Consider the following 25,474-nt stretch of genomic DNA (forward strand, 5'->3'; position numbering starts at 1 on the left):
GCTCCTCAGATCTCTGCAGGGTAAATCCAGACAGCTAGCTAGACTATCTGTCCAATCTGAGTTTTCTGTTGCACGACTAAAACTACTTTTGAATGCACACGTTCCACCAAAACAAGTTCTTTCCCGAGGCTATTTAGCAGAGGCACCGTGGCTCTGTCGGGTGCTTAGCACCGCCCATGACGATTGTGATTGGTTTAAAGAAATGCCAATAAACCAGAGCACGTTTTTCTCCCATCCTGGAATGCGGTGTAGACTAGTCAGACCCTCCTTCGCAGCGCTGTGGAGGAAGGTCTGGCAAAGCGAGACTACGTTTTGAATAACTCCTGGATAGGACGCGCAGTCCCTATAATATTATACTGATATTCTATGTTAAATCCAATCATACTGCATCAGTATAAGAATAAACAAGGGTTGAAATAATGTCTTAAACTCCATGCCACACAGTTTTACCATCAAGAGACCCAGAAGACAACTGATTTCACAGGCTGAGTAGCACTTACCTTGACTGGTAAACTGACCTTTATGTAAAATCAGTGGAATGCCTCTATACTTCGGGCTAATGCAGCGACTGTTTCTCCTACGATTTCTGTCAGCAGCTGGAGGTAGATGGATCTTAGCGGTGAACTGAAGTGTTAGGTTATACTTCTGTTAACTGAAGAGGTTCATTATGTTAGTATCGGAGATGGCTGGTAGAGGGACATTATTTTAGAATACACTTCATCTTTTCAGTCTCATTACATCTTTACACATACTGCTGTGAAACTAGAAGCTGTCTTAACATTCAGCTTGCTATGATTATTGTTACACTGTGGGAGGTAAACTCACATTGAATTGACTTAATACCCATATTTGAATCAAAAAAATAAACACAACCCCTCTTCCAAAACAAATAATTTAATATATTATGTATAATAATTATATACACAGGTTAACTTAACAAGGCTTTGTACAACTGTTACAAAATTGGTCCACGCACAGTTACCCACGTCCATAAAGCACATGCACAAGGGCACACAGAGAGAGGACAGACTGATTCTAGATATGATTAAGACAAACATGGAGTCTGTTTGGATGACAGTGGTTGGCAGTACAGTTTGGTTCAACTCCATTTTTTTTTTTTATACATTTCTTTTTTCAGATTTAGCAAAACTCAAGTTTTGTTAATGGAAGCAAAAAAATACTGAACATGTGAAAAGGAAAAAATGCAAAAATATCACTCAGGTAAGACTCTGTGGTTTTGGATTTAAGGTTATTCACACACTTTCAACTGCTCTTGTGGCAATACTCTTAGCAACACTGACATAAAGTATAAACTGGAGACTCCCTGTTCTCATAGGTTCTCTATTGGTTCCTTACTGCGGATTTTGTACAATTACCCAAATAGAAAACAAATAAAATTTTGGCATGACTTTGCATAGCTGCCTTAAACACTTTGCTCCTCTGATGAAATATTAGTATCCTCAAAGCTCAGGCCCTCCTCCCCCAACACACTAGACACAGGGAAGCACAATAGGCCTGCGTTGAACACTTAGTTTGCATATTTATATATGTCACTGAACCCATGCACGCATTTTTCTTAGTCCACGGATGCATTGGCATAATGCCAGAGTCCCATCATCTAGAGAGAGGGAGTTTTGCTCCGATGGATTGTTGAAGTCCCCTTTAGATCCACAGGAGGCTTTGGAAGAGCTCGTAAAGGGCTGAGGAGTAATCTGAAGTGTGGTTTCCTCTGAATTAGTGTCCTGTGCTGTACTCGGGCTGGTAGGTAAGCGTGGGGGACGACACCAGCATGTACAGCACAGTGCGTTTGCCTGATGTTGCTCAAGTCTTTGCTGGTGGGGGTTAGTTGTAATAGCAGCTCGGCTCTGGAGTTGAATTTCAAATGTCTGATGTGGCTTTCTCTCATTTTTTTTTACTCTTCTTTTAAAAGGAACATGCCGACTTATTGGGACTTTGTCTTGTTCACCGTATCCCCCAGAGTTAGATAAGTCCATACATTCTGCTACTTGGGCGGAGTGGTTTGCTCGCAGCACCTGAGAAGCCTCTGAGCCAACTCCAGGCCAACTCTCTGCTCCTCACCACTGGGCTTCAGGTGCTGCTAGCAAATCACTCCGCCCAAGCAGCAGAAGTAGCAGTGCTTCGCCTTTCTGAGAATATAGGTCCCAGTATTCCCGGTTAGAAGACGGCTGTGTCTCATGTGACCTGCTTATTTGTACACGCTGTGACTATACAAATCACAACATGTAAATAGGAAAATGTCGGGGTTATTTTGTCACTTATTGGGAGCAGTAGGCTAGATGGAGCCGGTTAGGACACACACAGAGATGAGAAGGGTATGTATGGACTTATCTAACTCTGGGGGATACGGTGAATAAGACAAAGTCCCAATAAATTGGCGTGTTTCTTTAAATTTACAATTTAAGGGTTTCATTCCAAAAAAAACTTTTTTTTAGAACTAGAGACCATCTTGTGATGGTCTAACCCTAACCCCCTACATCTACATCCTCGGCCTTGTACACACCTGTAACGTTTTTAGACTGCATTTTGTACGTTTTTGATGCTATCGCGGTGACAAAATCTGTCCACAGACAAGACATGTAAACACTTGGCAAAGTACTCAAAACCGCCTCTGTGGTAGCTACGGCTACAATAGGTTTCTCTAGGACCACATTTTGCCATGATGACATACACACAGACTCACAAGGTGAAAACAGTACCAGCGTCGCCATCAGGACTGGTAAATGTATATGTTAAAGCCCCTACTGTTGCTGCGTTCCATTTACCTTGGACGCCGGAGCTGGGAATGACGTCACACCCGAGTTGATCGCCTTCCAGTACAACAAGTCGTTAAGTGTTAGCTCTAGCCAGGTTAGCCATTGTTAGCAATACCAGTTAATAACATGGCATTAACACTGCAAATAACACTGTGGCAACATGTCCACAGACAGAAGATGGACAGGACTGAGTGTACGGCTGATTTATTGAGACACAAATAAGACAGAAGTGGTATTCAACTGTAAAGGATATTACTACCAGGGCTTTAAATTGACATCTGCCAACCCACCAAATGCGGGTAAAAACTAACTTAACATTGTTAAGTTACTAGCCAATTTGTCCGGTGATAAATGAAAAGAAGTCAGTGTTTCCAGATTGGTCTGTTTTCCGGCAAGAAATTTAGGCGGTTTTATGTGTGTTTGGCTTGGAAACGTAATCTTTATCTGGCAACACTGCTTGTAGTACTAATCCTACATTTCCCATGAACGCTATGTTGTAAAGTGTTATACAACCATTGGCTAGGTGGCTAACGCGTGGTATCGATTACGAGCTACGCTGAAATTAAGAAGACGAACTGAACAGCGCGAAACAAACCAAAGGAGCTGAAATAAAAGTATAGTTAGTTAGGAAGAAACAAACATTTGGGTAGCGGAAAATCTGATTGGCTGGTAACTTAAAAATCTACTAGCCAAAGTGATAAAAAAAAGTGAACGTAAAGTCCTGATTACTATAGCTTCCACTACTGTTCACTACTACTACTGTTTCACCATGTTGGATTTTGTGGTCGGCTTTGCTCGGGTTACTGTGTGACTTTCAGAGACGAATTTGAAATTCCTGACTTGGAACTCGGAAATTCCAAATTCTGAGCACAAATGGAACGCACGCAATGTGTAGGATTTAGAAAGTCCTTACTTTGGCACCACCTAGTAATTGTTTCAAGACTAGCACATTGACTACACCAATTTTCAACAAACAACTTCATCAGAATCTTTTAAAAAGATGCTATAATCACATGGTTAAATGTTGTTTGTTAGGTTGAAAGTTTTTGTTGTTGTTATAAAAGCCCAGGATTTCTTGCCATAACTTTTTAGCCATTTCAGCATGTTGTTTTGGTTGTTTAAGGAACGGGAGCACTGTTTAGTTAGGATCATCTTCTGCATTCAAAGCCTGAAATTGACCCTACTTCTCTTTTCTGATATTGAGGTTTGCATGGTAGAATACGGTATCGTTTTCATTTACATATTTTGCACTCTGCTTTGTTCTCTTAATCTAAAAGCATATTTTGCCACTAAGCTGAATACACACAGTGAATTGTCATATTAGGATGAAAGGTTATTGGATGAAACCCTTCCAGGTGAAAAGTGTATCCAGTTATATTGCTGTCAAGGCCTGATCATATCAGCATTTAAAATGGCAAAATTCTGCCGCGAAATCAGTTAATTTTAATGGAAATTGTAATTGTCGTGATTAGTGCATTCGCTTGTTGGGGTGAAATAAACTGAAACTTTAATACTTGCTTTTTGAAGTCCAGAACAGTGGAAGCTACTGTAGTTGATTAGCTGTGTGGCACTCCACTTTGATTCAGGAGTAAAATGCTCCACATACTGTGTAAACTTATTGTCTTGTCAACTGTCAATTAGCATGCTACCTAGCTCAGAGATCTATTGTGACTGACTAACATCAGCGTCTTCCCGGCTGGGTTGCATGTTAGCTTGTTAGCTTGCCAGCTACCCTGGCCAGTACACACTATGTCACCAAGCTTATAGCACCACTTATTTCACAAGCACTCACGGCTTAACTTCACCGCGCCACTTTCTGGTGTGACTGTGCCATAATATCGGCAGTTCAAGGTCCAACTGTATCTACAACAGGTGTGTGGAAGCGTAGATCACAGGATCCCACAGGTGTTTTACCTGAGAAACGTGATCAGATTTTGCTGAGAATTTCCTGGAAATAGCAGGATCTCAATTTGCCATGTTCAGTGTGTGTGTGTTTGGTAAGTAAGTAAAGGATTAAAGATGATAAGTAAAGGGTTAAAAATAAATAGCTTCAAAAGTAGTTGAATAGTATAATTTCTATATTAATTTCTGAGTAAGCTTTTTTTTTAATCATCAAATGTACGTTATATCATTTTGGAATGAAACTCTACAGCTGCACACAATGGCAAATAATTCCTTTACCATGGGATCTTGTCTCCAAATTCCGTGCCAAAGTATTGAAGAAAGAGTATTGAGCAATATGACGGACACTTGGCTTTAGAAGCAGGTGATCCAGTGTTTGTGAGTAAAGGGCAAGTACTTGGTACTGCATTAGTAGATGAGACAGTCAGGTTAAACAACCACCGTGTGACGACGCCACGCTCTGGTCTTGTCCCGTGGGCCCAGGGCCGATCTCCTCAGGACCACAGCCTGAGATCCCAGGGAGCTTTGATCTATCCATCCCGAGGAAGAGGAGGAGAGTGGGGGAGACTCCTGGACAAGATGAGGGGGGGGATCTTTTTGCTCAATTGACCCAGGACCCACAATTGATCCCTGAGGAACCCCAACACAGCCATGCTGACCTGGTGCACCCTCAATGACTCTGATCACCTCCAATCTCTCTGCTCTACATCCTCGGATTTTGTCCTCACTCCTGCATAGCTCAAGGTCTAGATTCATGGAAACAGCCCTTGTCCTCCCACCTCTTGTCTTCCTGTAGCGGACTGGCACCGACTGGTTCCAGTCTGGCTGATGGTAAAGGTTTGGAAGCCTGGTGGGGTAGATCCAGAAAGGGACTGTGGGGTGTCCTCTGGCCTGATTGTGAGGCCTCAAATGGGAAGGAGGATTAGACACTGTTGGGGGTCTCGGGTATGTGGCATGGGTCTGATGGTCTGAGCAGAGGAAACTGTTTGGACAAAGTTGCAGTGCGTTTCTCTGCAAGGTTGTTCTCCGCCTATTGCACTTCTCAAATTTCTTTGCACCGTTGTCTGTTACGTTTCCCATGTCCTTTTCAGCCTCTTCCTCTCCAGACAATACATCTTTCTCCTCTGTGGTCTCTCTAGCTTTCACCCCAGTTTCCTTTACATCCCTTTTTTCTTTTTTAGGAATGGTATGTTCTCCCTTGACTGCCTCTTCCTCTCTTCTATCCTCTTCCTCCTCCCCTTCCCCTCCTCCCCCGTAGTTGCTGGTTTTGACTGGCTCATGCTCGGAGTCCTCGTCAGCGCTGCCGCCCTGCAGGTCGGTACTGAGGCATTTTTTACGTTTGCGGGTCACAGCAGAGATGATGGACTTGGGCAGGAAGTCCCTGGCATTCAGGTCCTTCTTGGAGAGCGAAGAAAGCTGAAAAGTTCAAATTCCAGTAAAATAGTGGTCACTCCATACTTCATATTCAAGAATCCATGATCCTAACCGCAGAATGAAAGTAAAAGTAAGTGATTTCTTGCTTACCTTTGTCTTAAGTGAATCGCTGGTGGTGGAATCTATAAGAAAAGAAAGATGTGGATAGAACCATGTCATCACTGGACAAGTGGTGGTAATAGTGTTAGGAGTGGTGCAAAGGTGTGATATCTGCATAATGACAGCACACACTGCCAGTAGTGCAATCTCTCAGGAGAACTCTAGCCATTATTTGAGAATTCATCTTTTAAATCAATAACACAACTGCAGTTTTCTCTGCTTTTACTTTAAGTAGCAAAAATGGCTAGAGTTCACTTGTAATATCAGCAAATAGGGGTGTAACAGTACTCTAAAAGTCACGGTTCAGTTCATACCCGAGTTTAGGAGTCACGGTATAGTATTTTCATTATAGAAACATAGAACATTTCAAACATGTTTGTATAACACTGTCCAAACAATAGGCTGTAAAACAACTAAAAAGCATCTCTTATGCTTATGCTATGCTGCTCTCTGTTTCAAAGACTTATCTTCATGCCATCATTATGTCCACTTTGTCATATTGTTTACCTGTTTGGTTACTTACAACAAATGAGATTCTTGAACCAGTAATAAGACTCTATAACAAAGCCTATAAGCTACATGTTAGGCTTCCTGGATGGACTCACCACTGTACTGCACTATCTTTGTGTAATGCCTTGACATTTGAGAATTATAAATTAAGCCTTGGGATAAAACTGTATTATCAAATTTTAAATGGTCACACAGTAGCTGCTCTGTCTACGTTGGTTCCAAAACCTAGTTCAAGGTCCGAGCGTATTACGAGATCTGCAACAAATGGACTTTTGCCTTTACCGGCTTTTAGAAACTGTTATGGACAGAGATCTTTTTTCTATGTGCTCACTAAAGTCTGGAATGACATTCCACAGCACATCAGAACTCTAACGTCAATAACATCATTTAAATTAACATTTGCTCGCTATTTAATGGAGAGGTTTACCTGCGACCATTAAGTCAGCTTTATGGCTTTGCCCTGTTGCTCATTCTCCTGTTCTGTGTGTTTGTTACTGTTTTTGTCTAGGAGTTTTTGTTGTGTATATGGTGTTTATGTTCTGCAGAGCAGGAACCTGCTGAAAATCAGTTTTACACTGAGTCAGGCCCGATTGTCTTTAATCTTTTCCTGTTTAATAAATAAAAAATGAAATGAATTAGCATTGGCACATCTGGGTGATGCCATCAAATGTGCGTTAGAACGTTCAATGTAGAGTGGAGCAACGGCGACGCACCGTCCTCTCTCTCTCTCTCTCTCCGTGGTTGTTGTAGCTGACCGGGAACCCACAGCTCCGGCGTTTCATTTGTGCTCACCATAGTGTGATTGACTCGCACGCCAAAGGGTTTGTTGAGCTAATCTCAGCACGTTGCAAACAGCATACAGCAAAAATTTGGCTTTGCTGTATATATATATATATATATTTAAAAAACAGTGTATTCTGCGTGTGGCTATGTGCACCGGACCGTGACGGTTAGGCACAAGTACACAAACAGTTACAGCCCTGTTAGCAAGATGGAGGAATGATGATACATTGGTGGGAAACCAAGACTGACAGAAAGAAAACGAATGGGTAAAGGAATCCAAAATGCAATAGAAACACCAAACTCAAACACACAAGCAGGAAAACCTGGTCCTACCGAAGAGGCTGATCCACTGTCTCAGCTAGAGAAAAAGAGGGCAGAAAGGTCCAGAAAAAAAGAAGAGAAAAAGTAGGAAACATCATGAGTATACACAGGCAGAAAAATAACAGCTGGAGAAGTACAAAGATCAACTGGGAAAGAAAAAACACTGAGCTGAGTTTCATTTAATAAGGCCATAAGACTGGTAGCATTAGGAGTATAGAATGTAGAGCGTAGGTTAGATTTGGAAGCAATCAAACATTAGATTTTGATTGGACAATTTCATGAAAAGCTTATTTCTCTGAGCTGTATTAAAGACGGTTCCCTGTGTTCCTTAGGGGTGAATGCAAACTAGCAAGATCGTGCTTCCAGTCAGGTCATACTGAACTACACCGGACTACCCAAGCAGACCACAGAAGACCCAGATAGGAAGGTTTTGCATTCTTGTAGGTATCTAGCTTTCTTTTGGGGGCTAAAGGGGTCAGTATACATCAAACAAAGTGCTTCTTGGATAATTGAACAGCATCTGAAACCCCCTCCCCCCAACACCTTTCCAACAACCGATTTGTGGAAGCTGCGTCTGACAAATTACAAAACTTTCCAGGAACCAACAATAATGCCCATCTCATGAAGCAATTGGCCAGGTGTGCAGAGGTGAGACTATGCAGTGTTTGAACTTCTCACTCAAGTTCTACAACTATTTCCATCAATTTTCATATGAACATACAAGTGCATATAGTGAGATTTCTAGTGACTATATTCTGACTTTATGTAGGCATATATATATATATATATATATATATATATATATATATATATATATATATATATATATATATATGGCTGTCAATCGATTAAAATACTGAATCTTGATTAATTGCATGATTGTCCACAGTTAAATTGATAAATTAATCACATATTTTTTGTTATCTGTTCTAAATATACATTAAAAGGGATATTTTTAAGTTTTTAATGCTCTTATCAACATGGGAGCGGACAAATATGCTTGCTTTCTGCAAATGTTTATTATTATACCAATGACAAATACTGTCTAGAATATTCTCCAGAATAACCTCAAAGGTACTGTATGCTCAAGAAATATGCTGAAAGCCTAATATGGCAAACTCAAAACTCGGCCCAAATAAAATGAGTGTCGGTAAAAAGGAAAAAAAAAAAAAACTCATTATTAGCGCATTCATTTTGACAGCCCATATATAATATATACTGTATATATATTGCTTGATTGAGAAAATAATCAGCATATTAATCAAAATAAAATTAATCATTAGTTTAGATCATAATTGCTTAAAAATACATATACACTATGCACAGAGAGAGGGCGAAATGGGGTCACTAAAGGGGTGCCCCGTAGGACAAAAGTGCCAATTCCTTTCATTTTGCAAGTACAAAACTATGGTGCACCCTCATCGTAATTATGGACAACCAGCAACTGTTCTGGCCATCAGTTAATGTGATATGTGATATGTTGGATTCTCTCATAGTGAACATGTATCTCTAGGACAATGTCACATATTGGATTATGACACATCCTCACCCGATGCCTCTCCTGGCATGCCCGGCCTGCCGATGTTGCACAGCAGATGGTCAATGTTTGGCACAGGCTGCATATCTCGCTTATCCTCTGGGGCCTACACACACACACGCGTACGCACACACACAACACATCCAGAAATACACAATCATACCCAAAATAAAAGTGCAAAGTACAAATGAGGACATCAGAGTGAAAACAATCCCCTGTATTCGTGACATTCTTGGCTCTTTGCACAAAGCTACTGCTGTGGTCGGACATACCTTCTCTTCTTTATCAAGCTCTCCATTCGTGAAGAACCAGTCATGCTGTTAAAGTAACACAACACAGTATCACTGATCTAAAGACAAAACACATAACGAGTAAAGAATGGTGCCATATTTCTGGCGTTGGAGGAAGCAACTGTTGGTTCTTACGTGCAGGAGAAGAGTCTCCACTATTTTGTAGCGGTCAGGCATGTGGGTGACCATGTCGGTCATATTGTCCTCGGACGTCCTCACCAGAGTAGGACCAAACACCAGAGCCAGGTTTCTCGGCTCCATCTGAAAATCATTTCAAAGTTATGTTCATGTCTGGCTCCATAAATTATATTTTCTTCTCCAAAAAAGCAAACAAAAACCTAACTTCTAATTAAAATAGGTTACCTTGTTCTTTTCAGCGTGATCTGCCACCTTCTTGAGGTGACCCACTAGGAACTTAAGGGTGTGATAATAGTGATCTGGGAGGTCATGGATCTAGATAAAGAAAGATGGATGAATGTAGCAAAGAAGAGGACAAAAAGTTTGATTCGATTTGAAAGTGAAATCTATGACAAACATATCCATTGCTCTATACTCTGCGGTCCTTCGACACATACCAGTTTCTTCATGGTCTTCAGTCTGTCCTCTGCATCTTCTATTCGGTTGGCATCAATGAAATCGTTGTACTTGTCTGTAGACAGAGAAGGCGTATGACTAACATATAATAAAAAGGCTATACAATGTTTGTTTTTTTAATTCAAACTGGGATAATAATCCAGTGGTAGCCCTAGTTTAATATTCTACTCTATTAGGGCTGAACGATTTTTGAAAATAATCTAATTGCGATTTTTTCCCCAAATACTGCGATTGCGATTTAATATGCAAATATTTTTTAAGCTCTGTCTTCTGTATTATTCAACAAAGACAAACAATAAATAATTGTATAGTATGAACAACACAAGATTAGATAGATTAAACAAACTGTTCTTTCCTGGAGGCCAGGTCTGTATGTCACGATGAAATTAGGTGATGCATGAATTTATATGAATGACCTCTTTTATTTAACTACTTCAATCACAGTAGTATATTGAGCACTGACCAAGCCTGGTGTAAACATTCATATGAAAGTAAGAAACAAATCACACAAACTAAAGTGCAGATTGCAGAAATATAAAAACATATATGTGGCTTTACCACACTTAGTAGTATTTAGATTATTTAATTATTATTTACTGTAATAAACATATGTAAACATGGATTGCACTTTTTAAACACTGTCTTTGAACTTTACTATACAGTTAAATAGGTAAAAAAAAAAAAAAAAAAAAATATATATATATATATATATATATATATATATATATACAGTGGGGCAAAAAAGTATTTAATCAGCCACCAATTGTGCAAGTTCTCCCACTTAAAAAGATGAGAGAGGCCTGTAATTTTCATCATAGGTACACTTCAACTATGAGAGACAAAATGAGAAAAAAATCCAGAAAATCACATTGTAGGATTTTTAATGAATTTATTTGCAAATTATGGTGGAAAATAAGTATTTGGTCAATAACAAAAGTTCATCTCAATACTTTGTTATATAACCTTTGTTGACAATGACAGAGGTCAAACATTTTCTGTAAGTCTTCACAAGGTTTTCACACACTGTTGCTGGTATTTTGGCACATTCCTCCATGCAGATCTCCTCTAGAGCAGTGATGTTTTGGGGCTGTCGCTGGGCATCACAGACTTTCAACTCCCTCCAAAGATTTTCTATGGGGTTGAGATCTGGAGACTGGCTAAGCCACTCCAGGACCTTGAAATACTTCTTACGAAGCCACTCCTTCGTTGACTGGGCGGTGTGTTTGGGATCATTGTCATGCTAAAAGACCCAGCCACGTTTCATCTTCAATGCCCTTGCTGATGGAAGGAGGTTTTCACTCAAAATCTCACGATAAATGGCCCCATTCATTCTTTCCTTTACACGGATCAGTCATCCTGGTCCCTTTGCAGAAAAACAGCCCCAAAGCATGATTTTCCACCCCCATGCTTCACAGTAGGTATGGTGTTCTTTGGATGCAACTCAGCATTCTTTCTCCTCCAAACACAACGAGTTGACATTCTCCCAATCCTCTTCTGGATCATCCAAATGCTCTCTAGAAAACTTCAGACGGGCCTGGACATGTACTCGCTTAAGCAGGGGGACACGTCTGGCACTGCAGGATTTGAGTCCCTGGCGTCGTAGTGTGTTACTGATGGTAGCCTTTGTTACTTTGGTCCCAGCTCTCTGCCGGTCATTCACTAGATCCCCCCGTGTGGTTCTGGGATTTTTGCTCACCGTTCTTGTGATCATTTTGACCCCACGGGGTGAGATCTTGCGTGGAGCCCCAGATCGAGGGAGATTATCAGTGGTCTTCCATTTCCTAATAATTGCTCCCACAGTTGATTTCTTCACACCAAGCTGCTTCCCTATTGCAGATTCAGTCTTCCCAGTCTGGTGCAAGTCTACAATTTTGTTTCTGGTGTCCTTTGACAGCTCTTTGGTCTTGACCATAGTGGAGTTTGGAGTGTGACTGTTTGAGGTTGTGGACAGTGTGTCTTTTATACTGATAACAAGTTCAAACAGGTGCCATTAATACAGGTAACGAGTGGATGACAGAGGAGCCTGTTAAAGAAGAAGTTACAGGTCTGTGAGAGCCAGAAATCTTGCTTGTTTGTAGGTGACCAAATACTTATTTTACCGAGGAATTTACTAATTAATTCATAAAAAATCCTACAATGTTATTTTCTGGATTTTTTTCTCATTTTGTCTCTCATAGTTGAAGTGTACCTATGATGAAAATTACAGGCCTCTCTCATCTTTTTAAGTGGGAGAACTTGCACAATTGGTGGCTGACTAAATACTTTTTTGCCCCACTGTATATAACGGTGTATTTTTTTTTACAGCGCACAGAGAGGAGCTGCCTCCGGCCCCTCCCCCTCGTGAAGTTGCGTGCTGTGTGCGTGAGAGACTATCGTTACGTTAGTGCTAGTGGTCTTGCCGTGGGATTAACTGTACTAATAAAACCGTTGAAACACCACGGCCACGCTGCTGTGAAAGCTCCCCGGACGTCATTTATCAGAGTCTGGTTGTTCCCCCTCCCCGCGGCAGTCTCCTCCACTCCATATCTTTATAACGGAGCTAACCGTAGCTAAACGCTAATCAGAGTTAATCGTTGCCAACCGACTCACATCATGAACAAATCCCCCTATCATTAAACTAGTCTGGACCCAGCTTCTTGTATGCTGATCCATCCCTTTTAGGATTGACCCATCTCCCAGAACAAACCATCTCGGGCTGAATGGAACCTGGGTGCCTGTAGTCTGACATAGTTTATCATGTAGCCCGGTCCAAATCTCCTGGACCTTATCACAGGACATGAAGTAATTGGCTGTCCTCTGTCTTACTTTTCCAACAATTTGGTGTGTCTTTGAGCGAGGCATAATATTGAACAGAGTGAGGCGCACCCTCACATATACACGTTTATTATGATTCATGCTACACTTGACAATAAACAAATGAGTGGGCACACCATCAGTAAACAGCGGCTCAGGCAGTTTTCGGAAGAACGATTTGAGAAGGCTGCTGATTACATTTAGGTCCTGCCATCTCTGTGGAGACAGAAAGGGTAACGGTTTAGTATTTCTAGTGCAGCATTAAAAAGTATGACTCCATTTAACAAGTTTATTACAAAACAGGTTTAAAAAGACCGCTTGTTTTTAGTTTTGTGTGATGTCTACAGTGTGTAAGCATTTTTTCGTGTATCGTGCACACCTCCTCAGCGGTGTTGATGTCCATGCCCTTGTTGAGATGCTCCTGCAGGTTGGACACCATGGCGTTGTTCCCCGGCACGCGGTAGATACCGGTGTAATCCAGACCCGTCTCCTCCACCACACCGCAGCACATCTCCACAATCAGAGGGACAAACTGAAGAGATGGAGGGACAGAGGGAGGCACGGAGAAAACAAATCAGAGGAAATTTATGAAAAACAGGAGGGAGATGAAAGAAGGGTTAGGATGAATAAGAATGAAGGAATGAAGCAACAACATGGGTGGTGTTTGGAAGGAAGGAAAATGAGAAAGAGTGGCAAAGATAGAGTAGTAAATTACTTCAAGCCGTGTTTGTGTGTGTGTTTGGAAACACAGAGACATGCAGCCAGTGCTTATGAAGTAATGATTTCATTCAGGCAGTATTCCCCCGTTATTCTACCAAAATGTTGACATCAGTACAACTGCAAGGCCGAGTATTGTCAAGGATTTTCCGCATAGATTCGATTCCAATTCACAAGGTCCCGAATTGTTTGTATTCCCAATTCGATTTTATTTTTGAATTCGATATCAATTAGATTAGGAACATTTCAGTTACAATACCAATTTAGCTTGGATATGAAAGAGATTCTACAATTCTACAAGGTTCCCTCTAACCTGCTGCATTCCTAAAAGTATCAATGTTTACATTAAGAACTGATGCCAAAGCAGTTACATTAATGTACTTTTTTATTTAACACAAACACACGGTAAAGTTTAGCTCTACAGACTCTACAGCCAGCGAGTATTGAGTGACATTTCATTCAGATATCTGGAGGTGACAGAAGGACCCCTTTGGCCATGCCAGTTTTTCATGTCGCCAAAATGTAGCCTAACTTTGGAGCGTTACTTAACCTCCTTCCCTACAAGCTAGCATTACATAGTTGGCACCAATGGATTTTATGAATTGATTTTGAATCATTGAAATGAAAATCGATTTAAATTGAAAAAAAAGATTTTTTAAAACCCAGCCCTAACAATTATTGTAATTAACTCTGTTCTGCTTTTGTTAACATTTCTCATACAGTATATTTATAATGCTTAGTGTCACCTAAGTGTAACCTGATTCTGATTAAAGCAGGGAGATGATGATTCTCGTTGCAGATTGGCTGAAGGGCTCTTTAGGCATGTGACGTCATTCTAGAATTTAGATCACCAGCTACATTTCATTCAATAATGGCTGGTGCAGCTGTTCATCTCAGTTGTGTAGTTACATAAATATTATTAATTCATCCGAGGATTGGGTGATATGATAATATAAACTGTACTGTGAGATGTTAGAGGCTGGTCAGCTGCTAGAAATTCTTTCTTGCTATTAAAGGTGCTGTAGGTAGGATTATGAAGATCCAGGACTTAGCCAAAAAATTTGAACATCAACAACTTCTCAGTCCCTCCCTCCTTTCCGCTAAAGCCCAAAACGGTCTCCTAAGCCCCTCCCCCCACAAGGGAGAATGAATGCGTGTGCATGAGCAGTGATTGACACGCAGTTAGACACCCCCCCTGGCCCTGATTGGTACATCTGGCGGTGGATTTTTGAAAATCTCACTACAGACTGTAGGTGGTTCCAGAGGAGCCGGATTTTTTTAAATGACCTGCCTAATGTAGTTCTACTGGAACATAGGGTCAGTTTCAGCAAATATAACAGAAAATTAGTTTTATAAGTCTTACCTACTGCACCTTTAATAAAAAGTTGGTTATCTTTTTTATAACTAACATATAGGCAGTATTGGTAACTGTTTCCAATATACACTATATATATATATATATACTACCGGTCAAAATTAGAAATTTCCATTCCACTCCATTATAGACAGAATACCAGCTGAGATCAGTTGCATTGTTTTTTTAACCAGGGCAGCAATTTTCAGATTACATTATGTACTTACATAATGGCAAATAGGTTCTCCAATGTTTTCTCAGTTAGCCTTTTAAAATGATATCAGATTAGTAAACAGAATGTGCCTTTGGGACATTGGATGAATGGTTGCTGATAATGGGCAATGTAGATATTATATTAAAGATCATCCACCCACTCAGATCAGCTGGTATTCTGTCTATAATAATATAATAATCTGTCAATAAATAAGTTATGTAAGATCCGTCATCTGTAAAAGCGCCCACCATTCGGTGCCTCGCGGTCCGCTGCTTATTGTCAGCTTTAAGGCCATTTCTGATTTACATGATTTTATTGTCAATTTGATGGAGAATCTTTAATTTGTCAAGCATTTAATTCACAATTCCAGTAATTAGTTTTAGTAAGTTATGTTCAGAAAACGTACTATGCAGTGCTCAAACTTTTCTTCTCTGGCATGCGCCCCTTCAGAGGCAGAAAAATTATAATTTATATTTTAGCTTAACATCATGAAAAGTGATACTTTTCATGATGTAAGCTATTTTGTTGAGTGGCCGATTAGCAAAATTATGAGTGAATTTAAGTTGGGCATTTATTGTAAAAGGTAAACACAAAAGTAGTGAAGCTGTAATGTGCTGCCGCTGATAATATGAAAAATAATAGAGTTGTTGCCGTCTTGGTTCATGCCGGTCCGTATTTCAATTTCATTATATAAGTATATAGGCAAAACTCAGGTATATTATATTTTGGTTGGGCGTCAGTGGCTCGTGGGCAGTGTTGGGAACGTTACTTTAAAAAAGTAATTAGTTATAGTTACTCACTACTTATTCCAAAAAGTAACTGAGTTAGTAACTGAATTACTCTATAATAAAAGTAACTCGTTACCAGGGAAAGTAACTATTTGTTACTGTAAAAAAAAAAAAAATTGCTATATGTCAATGAATTGGGATTTTTTTTAGCAGTTTTCACAAGTCAGTTGAAATGAGTAGAACAGACAGGTGTTTGTATATAACTTTCGATATTTATTGCACGTCGATAGACAGCAAGAGGTTTATCCTGCACTTCAAGTATTATCTTTGTAAGAAAAGTAAATAGTTAACGGTCACACCATATAAACTTATATGACACATATACTTTTAACAACATACCTGCCTATCATACGGTTGACTTCAGCCTGTGTCATAGGTTTTTGTTGTGAGGAGAAAGATCTAGCTTTTGCTGCTTGGAGGACTTTGCTCCGAGTCCTTCTTTGCTAGTGGATGGCGAGCGATCATCTGTGGTGGAGGTATCGGTGTTTTTGGCCACTAGCTTTGTAGATACGCGTGTCATTGTGAGATGCTTCATTAAATTAGAGTTGCTTACAACGGATGTCGACAAAGTCTTCACTCTTGGACATAATGTACACATTACATGCACGTTCTTGCCTTTGACCACAATTAATTTGAAGTAGTGCTTATATCTCCACCTTGAAAATGCCAACTTTTTCTCGGATTGCTCCTGACTCGCCATCTCTGCTGCTTCATCGAATCCCTGTTTACCTGTGTGTGTGTGTGTGTGTGTGTGTGTGTGTGTGTGTGTGTGTGTGTGTGTAAAAACACTGGCTCTGATTGGCTACCATGAAACATGACTCTGCCTTAGCCAATCATAATCGCTTACCTCGTTATTAACCACCTCCTCACTAGCTGTGAGCCAGGGGTGCATTCGGATTACACAGTTTATTCAATCAATGCATAGTAACGCACCGCATTTAACGTCCAGTAACGTTAACGGCGTTGTAACGACGGGAAAAGTAATTAGTTAGATTACCCCGTTACTGAAAAAATAACGTCGTTACCTAACGCCGTTCTTTTAAACGGCGTTATTCCAAACACTGCTCGTGGGCATTGCATCCTGGTACGTGTAGGCACTGCCGGCACGGCTCCGCATGTAGGTGAACTCAGCTTTCTCAGTCAATATAGCACAGACTGGGGAATTTATTGCTACACTTGACTGATTGGACATCACATAAAAAGGTGACGAATAGTCCCTTTAAGTTGATCATTCAATATTTCTGAAATATTACGGTGCATTCAGACCAAAAGAAGCAATCTGGTGTTTTTCCGCAGGGTTGTGCGGTGGGAGGAGTGTCAATGAAACGGCCCATTTGTGTGACGTCCTGTCGTGTTCTTAAACTTACCAAGACGAGCGAGACATAGCGAGTGCTTTGTTGTTGCAGGAAACATTCAACTATTACACAAACTCCCGGGCCGTTCAGTGCGTTTTTTTTAACCTCATAGTGTTTTCAATCTTTATTGTGGCAGCTATAGAGGCAGTGATGTTATCGGTTTCCTGTACAGGACTCTCACACTGCCTCTAACCAGAGCTCAAACCACACCAACAAGTCTGATCTCTGGTTACATGATGGCCAGCGCAGCGTGACGTGGGGTTGCGTTTCTCCAAAAGCTGACTCGGTCTCAACTTTTCAGCGCAGGCTCGCTGCGATTTTGTTTGTGTGTGTGTGTGTGTCCCGCAGCCTAAACACTCTACCCCCATTCAAAATGAATGGAAAGACCTGCTTTTCTGCTGGACCGTCAGACGGCCGATGCAGGCTGTCTGAACGCAGCCTTAAGTATCAACTTTGTAGGCAGTGTTATAATTTTGTCTACATATTACATACGTTATTTTTAAGCCATGAATCACGTTGTTGGTGTAGTTTTGACATCATAAACACTGAAAGCTTACTTTATGGTTGACAGCAGGCTGACAGTCCTCCAGGCGCACACCGAAAGCCTTCGGACTGCCTGTCTTCTTGGCCTTCTTCATGATGTTGATGCCCCACAGCGCCTTGTTGTCATCTGCATGCGCACGCACACACAACACACACAGTATATATATATATATATATAGTATAGTATATATCCACATAAAAAAAAGTCAAATTTTCTAACAATGCCTACAGTGACACCAGCAGCTCTATAGGGCACTTAAATCTTGGATTTGCTGAACTATATAAATGAAAGTGTGCCTTGTGTACAAAGCACAGTGGACATTCTGATCCCAAGGTGGGACTACAGTAATAATAACTACAATAATAATAAACACATTTATATCCATCCTCTAATGACTATATTTTCATATCAAGATTTACTGAATGAACTGTTCAAAATGCCATGTATAACAAACTATCTGACAAATGTGATTTCATAGTGACACCGAATGTAAACTCTGGGTATCCTCAAACTATGCACAGACTAAAACAGAGTTTATGTGTGCTAACAAGAACATCCCCCTTTTCATATACAGTATACTGTAGGTGCAAGTTCACTTATCAAACCCTATGCTTTATTTAGACATATTTTTATTGTCTATCAACTGCATTTTTGAGGCATTATTCACTGTTCATCAGGCAGAAGCTATAGTTTAATTATAGTGCCCTAGAATTTCCTCATTTTCCCTTTGCACCTGGTAAATTAATGGTAATAATACGCCATCCTTAGAGCCACGCTGCTAGCATGGCTAATGAGCCGAGCAAGCTGTTATCATTGTGTTTGTACCAACCAGTTCTGGAGGCTCGGTTCACTGAGGTGTTGTCAGTCTTAGCCAGGAGGAAGGGAGGCATCATACGATGGGCTCTGGGAGACGAGTCTGGCTTACCACCCGTCAGACTGAACCAAGTGACAGAAATAAAGACCGTTAAAAAATAAAATAGGTTGTGACCAGGAGTTATTTTTTTGAAGATGAGGCTTAGTAAAGATTTCAGTAAATAAGAGGGACATTCAGATCTTAATACCTTTATATTAATCTTATGATGACCTCAGTTTTGTGTGTAAAAAAAGATAAAATAACATGGATGCCCTTTTATTCTTGGATTTTGGTTTCAAACTGATTGTTTCTGACAGGCTTATGGCTAGAGCTGTGACAATTCAAAATGTTGCTGTTCAATTAAATGTCTCAGAAATAATTGCAATTAACAATGCAATTGTCTCTTTCAGTCAAATTTATAAATTCTTTTTTATTACTTTTTTAAAATTAAAGTAGTGAATGAATTCCAGGATACATCTTTTGGTTATGTCGCTGCTATGTGACCCAAATAATGTAATAACACAGGTACACAGCCTCTGAAGTAAACCACGCCTCTTTATGATCAAAAATCGTTTCTAACTGTATCTCCCTATCGTCATTTTTGTTGCTATGAACGTGTTTAGGGTCAAGTGCCAACACTAATAATTGAAATAATAATAAAAATATATAGTCCGACCTATAATCACTTATATAATTACAATTTGGCATATCTAAACAAAATCACCAGTCATACGCCTTGAGAACTAAGCTAATATTAGCAATTCACTGTGGTTAAACAAAGATTACGTAAAAAAATTGACAATCAGACAATTATGTAATAATTGTTACAGGCCGTCTTACAGCCCAGAGTTATAGTGACTCCTAATCACCCAAAAGATAAGGGACAGTTGTGATCAAGCAAAGGCTTTTTGCTAAATATAATCGGCCGTGCTGACCTGTGTTTTCTGTAGTCATTCAGCTTCTTGTTGATGAGAGCTTGTCCTGAGAAACCAATCTCCTAGAACAAATGGAGGTTACAAATTAGTTCAGTTTGTGTGTAAGGGTTCAACAATAAGGGTTGCCCCATGGCCAGTAAAAGGCCACGTTCGGTAGGGCTGCTCGATTATGGAAAAAAATATAATCAAGATTATTTTGGTCAATACTGACATCACGATAATTTAACACGATTACTCGTTGACTTCTGGAAAGATGTTGCAATTATTGAACTTAAAAAACAGTGGAAAAACTTAAATAAATCAAAAAAAAAAAAAAACATACTAAAACAATACTTTTCCTATTTAAACTTTATTTTTTCATTCGGAACACAAGAGAAAATAAGAGTTTACTTGCAAAACGTAATGAGCTAAATAATTGTTTTTCTCAATTATTCTGTTTTTGTGATCATTGGGAGCCGAAATCATAATCACGATTAAATTTCGATTAATTGCACAGCCCTAACGTCGGGCAGTGTAACAACCCACTTGCCCGTTGGGTCATTTTTTTCCCCGATCTTCATCATATCATAAATTATGTTATCCTTCTCTTGCCCCCCTCCCCTTGCCCACGTTGGAGAATGCTTGTTGAATGATTTGATTTGAATGTGCCGTTCTCCAATCAAGAATCAAGTTGGCGCTAGTGACGCGTGACTGGCGGCTGTCTTGAAGAAGAAGAAGATGATGATGATGATGGCTGCGTACGAGCTACAGCAAAAGAGAGTTTCAAGTGTCCTGGAAGAAGGAGTTTTGTTTGGGTGGCAGTAGAGGATGTCGATGAAACAAATACGTTTTGCAAAAATTTGTTGCATGTTCCGAGTCCGAGGCCGATAAAAGTGGATAATTTTTTAATGCAGAAAACAAATGCTGGAGTGCCGTGATAAAAGCAAGAAGCATCTTGCATCTCAAATAAAACAATTTACTTGAGTCTTTGTCATTATTTGATAACCACTAATTAGGGCTGGGCGAGAAAATCAGATATCATGATATTCTTTTGTTTTTAAGATTATGTTTTTGGCATTTTAGGCATGAAAGGGGAGAGAGAGAATGACATGCAGCAAAGGGCCGCAGTTCTGAATTGAACCCATGGCCACTGCGACAAGGACTGAGCCTCTGTACATGGGGTGCATGCTCTACCAGGTGAGCTACCCAGGCGCACCGATACCATGATATTTTTGGCCAAATATATTGACATTGCGACGATATTGTAGGGTTGACAGTTGGTGCTTTCACAACATTTTTTACAATGAGATTTTAGATAAATAATCATCAATAATGTGGTAAACAGTTTCAAGTGAAATTATAGAGAGAACATTTTTTTTTTTCCAGCTATATACTGACATGTTTACATGCATGCACAAAAATAGTGTTAAAACAAATGTACAATTCTTCAAATGATATTCCCTCAAAATGTTTCACAACAGATTTTCTGAGAAAATTGAGTTAGTATGTGCTTGTTATCAATTTAGACAACGTAATTGCATATCACAATATCTCAATATATGATTTCATTACCATATAATTCCATTGAAAGTTGACAGATTATCATATTGAATTATTGCCCAGCCCTACCACTAATAATAAAAAAATAGTTTATGAGCCAGTAAAAGTTGACTTTGTGCAAGCAGAAGTGAAGAAAAACCTTAGCGTTGAACATTTGTGTAAAATTCCTTAAGATGAAGTGGGTATGAAGCTCTAACCTCGTTGTCGGTCTTGCTGTTCTCCCTGATGACCCGGATCCAGGCCAGCATGTCGTCCCTGTCCTCGGCCTGCAGCAGGTACTCACAGAAGTTCTGCGTGGTCAGCCGCAGGGTGTGCTTACGCTTGGTTTCACTGTAGGCGATGTCGATCAGGCAGCCGTGGATGCTGATTGGAGGATGTTCGTCCTGACTGGGCCCCGCCCCCGCCCCGTGAAGGACGGCCTCTCGCTTGTCCTTGTAGAGGAAGAGCGAATGGGAACGGAGCACGGAGAAGACGCGCTTCCATGGTCGCATGCCACCGCCGACTTTCTACAATGACGAAATATAGAAAAAAAAACACAACCTTAAATAAATGAAGATGAATTGTCCCATTGTAGCTTAGCAACCGTAACTAGCCATGACAGGCCTGTTAACGTTCTCCACATGCCAAAGCACTGTACTGTGTATCTGAAATAAGTGAAGTAACTTGCTGTGGCATGAGCAGCTAACTTTTTCACGCCTGGCTACATGTTACATGTTGCACAGACTAGGGCTGCACAATATGAGGAAAATATGCAATAACGTTGTTGAATATGGCGATAACGATATTACTTGCGATAAATAAATGCATATTATACTCAGTTCTGCCACTTTCAGTATTCTTCTAAAATACAACAAATTGCTTGTTGTATTTAAAACAAACGAAAGAAAATAATTTCTCACCTTCTTTTATTTTTTAATTGTTATTATTGTTGATTTAAATATAAATAGCACCACTAAGAAGAATGAGTTACATTTTAAAGTGCAGTTTCTACTGATATTTTCTTTCAACACAAAAAATCCCTAACTGCATTTTGCGATATACTGTAGACTTTCGCAATGTGTTTAGTTGATAACGCGATGATGATAAAAAAACGATATTCTGTGCAGCCCTAGCACAGACTAACTGCTTACTCTTTGATTATATTAAATTGAACTTTATTGTTATTGCATTGAGTACATGTACTGAGGCAATGAAATGTAGTGAGCTAGCTTACTACTGTGACACATTCCTAGATATTACTATCAGAGTTGAGGGTTACCTACATTGCCAGACCTTCCTCTACATCGCTGCGGAGGAGGGTCTGGCTAGTCCACATAGTATTCTGGGATGGGAGAAAAACGTGCTCTGGTTTATTGGCATTTCTTTAAACCAATCACAATCATCTTGGGTGCCGAACGGAGCCACGGTTCTTCTGCAAAATAGTCTTGGGAAGGAACTTGTTTTGGTGGAACGTGTATGTTCAAAAGTTGTTTTACTGTACGTACACACCGCCGACGACTTGACCTGCAAAAGAAGCTCTGGCCGCCCTGTCAAGGATGCTTGTCAAAAAGTACGGGGAACCTTTTGATGCTTTGGCTGCTCTGACGTGGCAGAATTCTATGTTTGATCATGTTCAATCTTAATTTTACTTTACTAACACCCCTCACAGTGTTGTCAGCTGCACCCCGTTCCCTATAGGCAAACAAAGTCATATCATAAATTAGAGGGAACCCAGCAACAGCGATGATGAGCTTTTCCTCTATTTTCTCAGAACTAATGTTTTGATAGGAATGAAAGTTTACATTGTATGTTTCTCTGGAATCAGCCAGCGGGAAGGATGTCTATATTCCGATTGGTTGCTGGTCGTTTGCCGCTGAACCGTGTCATAGCTCATTACCATAAAAGTTGACCAAACTTCAACTTTCTGATTGACGCTCTGGTCGCTCAGCATGCCCAAAACGCGATGCCGACAGATTTGCTGCTTCTTGCAGCTGAGAGAGGCCGGCTTCCATTGAAAATGAATGACTTCCTGTAACTTTGAAGCTCAAGTCGGCGGCGGTGTGTACGTACGGTTAGTCGTGCAACAGAAAACTCAGATTGGACAGATAGTCTAGCTAGCTGTCTGGATTTACCCTGCAGAGATCTGAGGAGCAGTTAACCATAGTCCTCAGAAATCCACCGGAGATTAGAACGCCAACACAAAGAAAGAGGAAGGGGACGGACATCCAGCAGAAATGAGCGGGTTTAAGATGATGACTGACAAAAGGAGCGACATGCTGAACGTAGTTACTGGAGGTAACTGCCATTTTCCGTCCAGTGCAATGCACCAGGCTCGAGAAACGCAGATCAAACTATCAAACTAGGTGGCACTGATCAAAAATGAATAAAGATTCTGTTCCTGCATTGCATATTTCTCGCCTAAAATGTTTTCAGAAACACATTTTAGTGTACTGTTTAGCTGTAATTCCAGAAAGTTTGTGACACAGCCCTCATTTTTTTTCTTGCTTCAAAATGGACCAAGCACCGCCACAACTTGCATGCATCACACAGTTAGTCGTTTCGTTGCTCTGACTGGTTGGAGGTCTTTTCAATTGCGTCCAGAGGCATTTTGGTCTGCAACGTTGATAACGCCCCTTTAAAATTGAAAATGAATGAGAGGTTCCAAAATATTACACATTTGCGAATGAGTCTGGTTATGCCAGGTTAGTTTGTTTTTATCCTCAAAGCTTTTATGTCAGAAATAAATAACTAAATTATTTTTTTCTTATAATATGTAATGTCAGACTTATTTCAGACAGTGCAGATGCTTGTTCTTCGTTCTGCTTACATTCTTTGGCTGATATTTTAGTTTTTTTCTGCTGAAAATGATCCTGAATACTCATAAATCACTGTGATTTTAATTTATGAAAGATACAGTAGGCTATAATCAACGCTTTTAAAATACCTTAAATCTTTTTAGTATTTTTATTTTTATCTTAAGTTGCCTTGTTGTTGTTGAAAGGTGCAAGACAAATTAACCTTACTCTAACAATGGATGGCTAACTGGCTCTACCAAGAACAAGAACTTTGTTGCTGCTTTTTTCTTGTAAATGGATAACCAACTAGAGAGGATGCTGTTTTTACCTAGGACAATAAAAGCATTAGGCAGACAGACTACTACGTGTACAAAAACTACTACAATTTTTAAGTGGTAAACCTCTCACTGTTGTGATTGTAAAGTGCATACGTGCTTTAGTAAAATGGAAAGCTTGACAGCTACAGTAACAGTAACTTAGTAAGGAGGGTGGGCTTTAGGGAAGGGTCAACAAGCGTACAAGCAGTGTGTCGCACCTTTCCCTTCTCTGTGAGGATCTGTTTGTAGTGCAGCCAGCCCTCCTTGCGAACATCATTAAAGGTGATGGTTCCCAGTTCAGAAGTAGAGTGGCGTTTGGACCGGGCTTCTTCCTGGGCTCGCAGGCTCTCCAGAGACTAAAACACAATTTAGGGGTATTATGGGTTGCACACTAGACAAGACGTTTTCTTGGTGTATAGTCAAGTCTAATGATTACAACTGTGTGTCAACACTCACCGCATCAGTGAAAAAGCTCTTGACCCTTTTTGGTAGTTTGCTGTAGAACAGAAAGTAAAAAGTTAAAAAAGAGCACTTTTAGATAGTCTAAATAGAATCTGTGTCAACAGGGTCTGTGTAGACAGGGTCTGTGTTAGACATGGTCTGTGTTAGACAGGGTCTGTGTAGACGTGGTCTATGTTAGACAGGGTCTATGTTAGACAGGGTCTATGTAGTCGGGGTCTGTGTAGACAGGGTCTATGTTAGACAGGGTCTATGTTAGACAGGGTCTGTGTAGATGGGGTCTATGTTAGACAGGGTCTGTGTAGACGGGGTCTATGTTAGACAGAGTCTGTGTAGACAGGGTCTATGTTAGACAGGGTCTGTGTTAGACAGGGTCTGTGTAGACGGGGTCTATGTTAGACAGGGTCTATGTCAGACAGGGTCTGTGTAGACGGGGTCTATGTTAGACAGGGTCTGTGCAGACGGGGTCTATGTTAGACAGGGTCTGTGTAGACGGGGTCTATGTTAGACAGGGTCTGTGTAGATGGGGTCTATGTTAGACAGGGTCTATGTTAGACAGGGTCTGTGTAGATGGGGTCTATGTTAGAC

At 40.3% G+C, this 25,474-nt stretch overlaps 1 protein-coding gene across 4 annotated transcripts in view; it reads right to left on the reverse strand.

The window, feature by feature from the left end:
* Positions 1-3,198: 3,198 nt before the first annotated feature.
* The window catches only part of LOC114548013 (rho GTPase-activating protein 23), a 99,006-nt gene continuing 76,730 nt past the window's right edge, over positions 3,199-25,474 (reverse strand). For all 4 annotated transcript variants that reach the window (XM_028567644.1, XM_028567643.1, XM_028567645.1 and 1 more), the window contains exons 10-24: positions 24,884-24,923; positions 24,646-24,783; positions 21,534-21,842; positions 19,798-19,859; positions 18,839-18,945; positions 18,023-18,135; positions 13,417-13,569; positions 13,175-13,253; positions 10,226-10,299; positions 10,014-10,103; positions 9,786-9,911; positions 9,633-9,677; positions 9,373-9,466; positions 6,201-6,232; positions 3,199-6,092 (exon numbers count right to left, since the gene is read on the reverse strand). In XM_028567644.1, the coding sequence (XP_028423445.1) occupies positions 5,106-6,092; positions 6,201-6,232; positions 9,373-9,466; positions 9,633-9,677; positions 9,786-9,911; positions 10,014-10,103; positions 10,226-10,299; positions 13,175-13,253; positions 13,417-13,569; positions 18,023-18,135; positions 18,839-18,945; positions 19,798-19,859; positions 21,534-21,842; positions 24,646-24,783; positions 24,884-24,923 (2,449 nt within the window). In that variant the 3' untranslated portion in view covers positions 3,199-5,105. The remainder of the gene's footprint in view (positions 6,093-6,200; positions 6,233-9,372; positions 9,467-9,632; positions 9,678-9,785; positions 9,912-10,013; positions 10,104-10,225; positions 10,300-13,174; positions 13,254-13,416; positions 13,570-18,022; positions 18,136-18,838; positions 18,946-19,797; positions 19,860-21,533; positions 21,843-24,645; positions 24,784-24,883; positions 24,924-25,474) is intronic.

This window comes from Perca flavescens, chromosome 21 (genome assembly GCF_004354835.1).
Source record: "Perca flavescens isolate YP-PL-M2 chromosome 21, PFLA_1.0, whole genome shotgun sequence".
Classification (NCBI taxonomy): domain Eukaryota; kingdom Metazoa; phylum Chordata; class Actinopteri; order Perciformes; family Percidae; genus Perca; species Perca flavescens.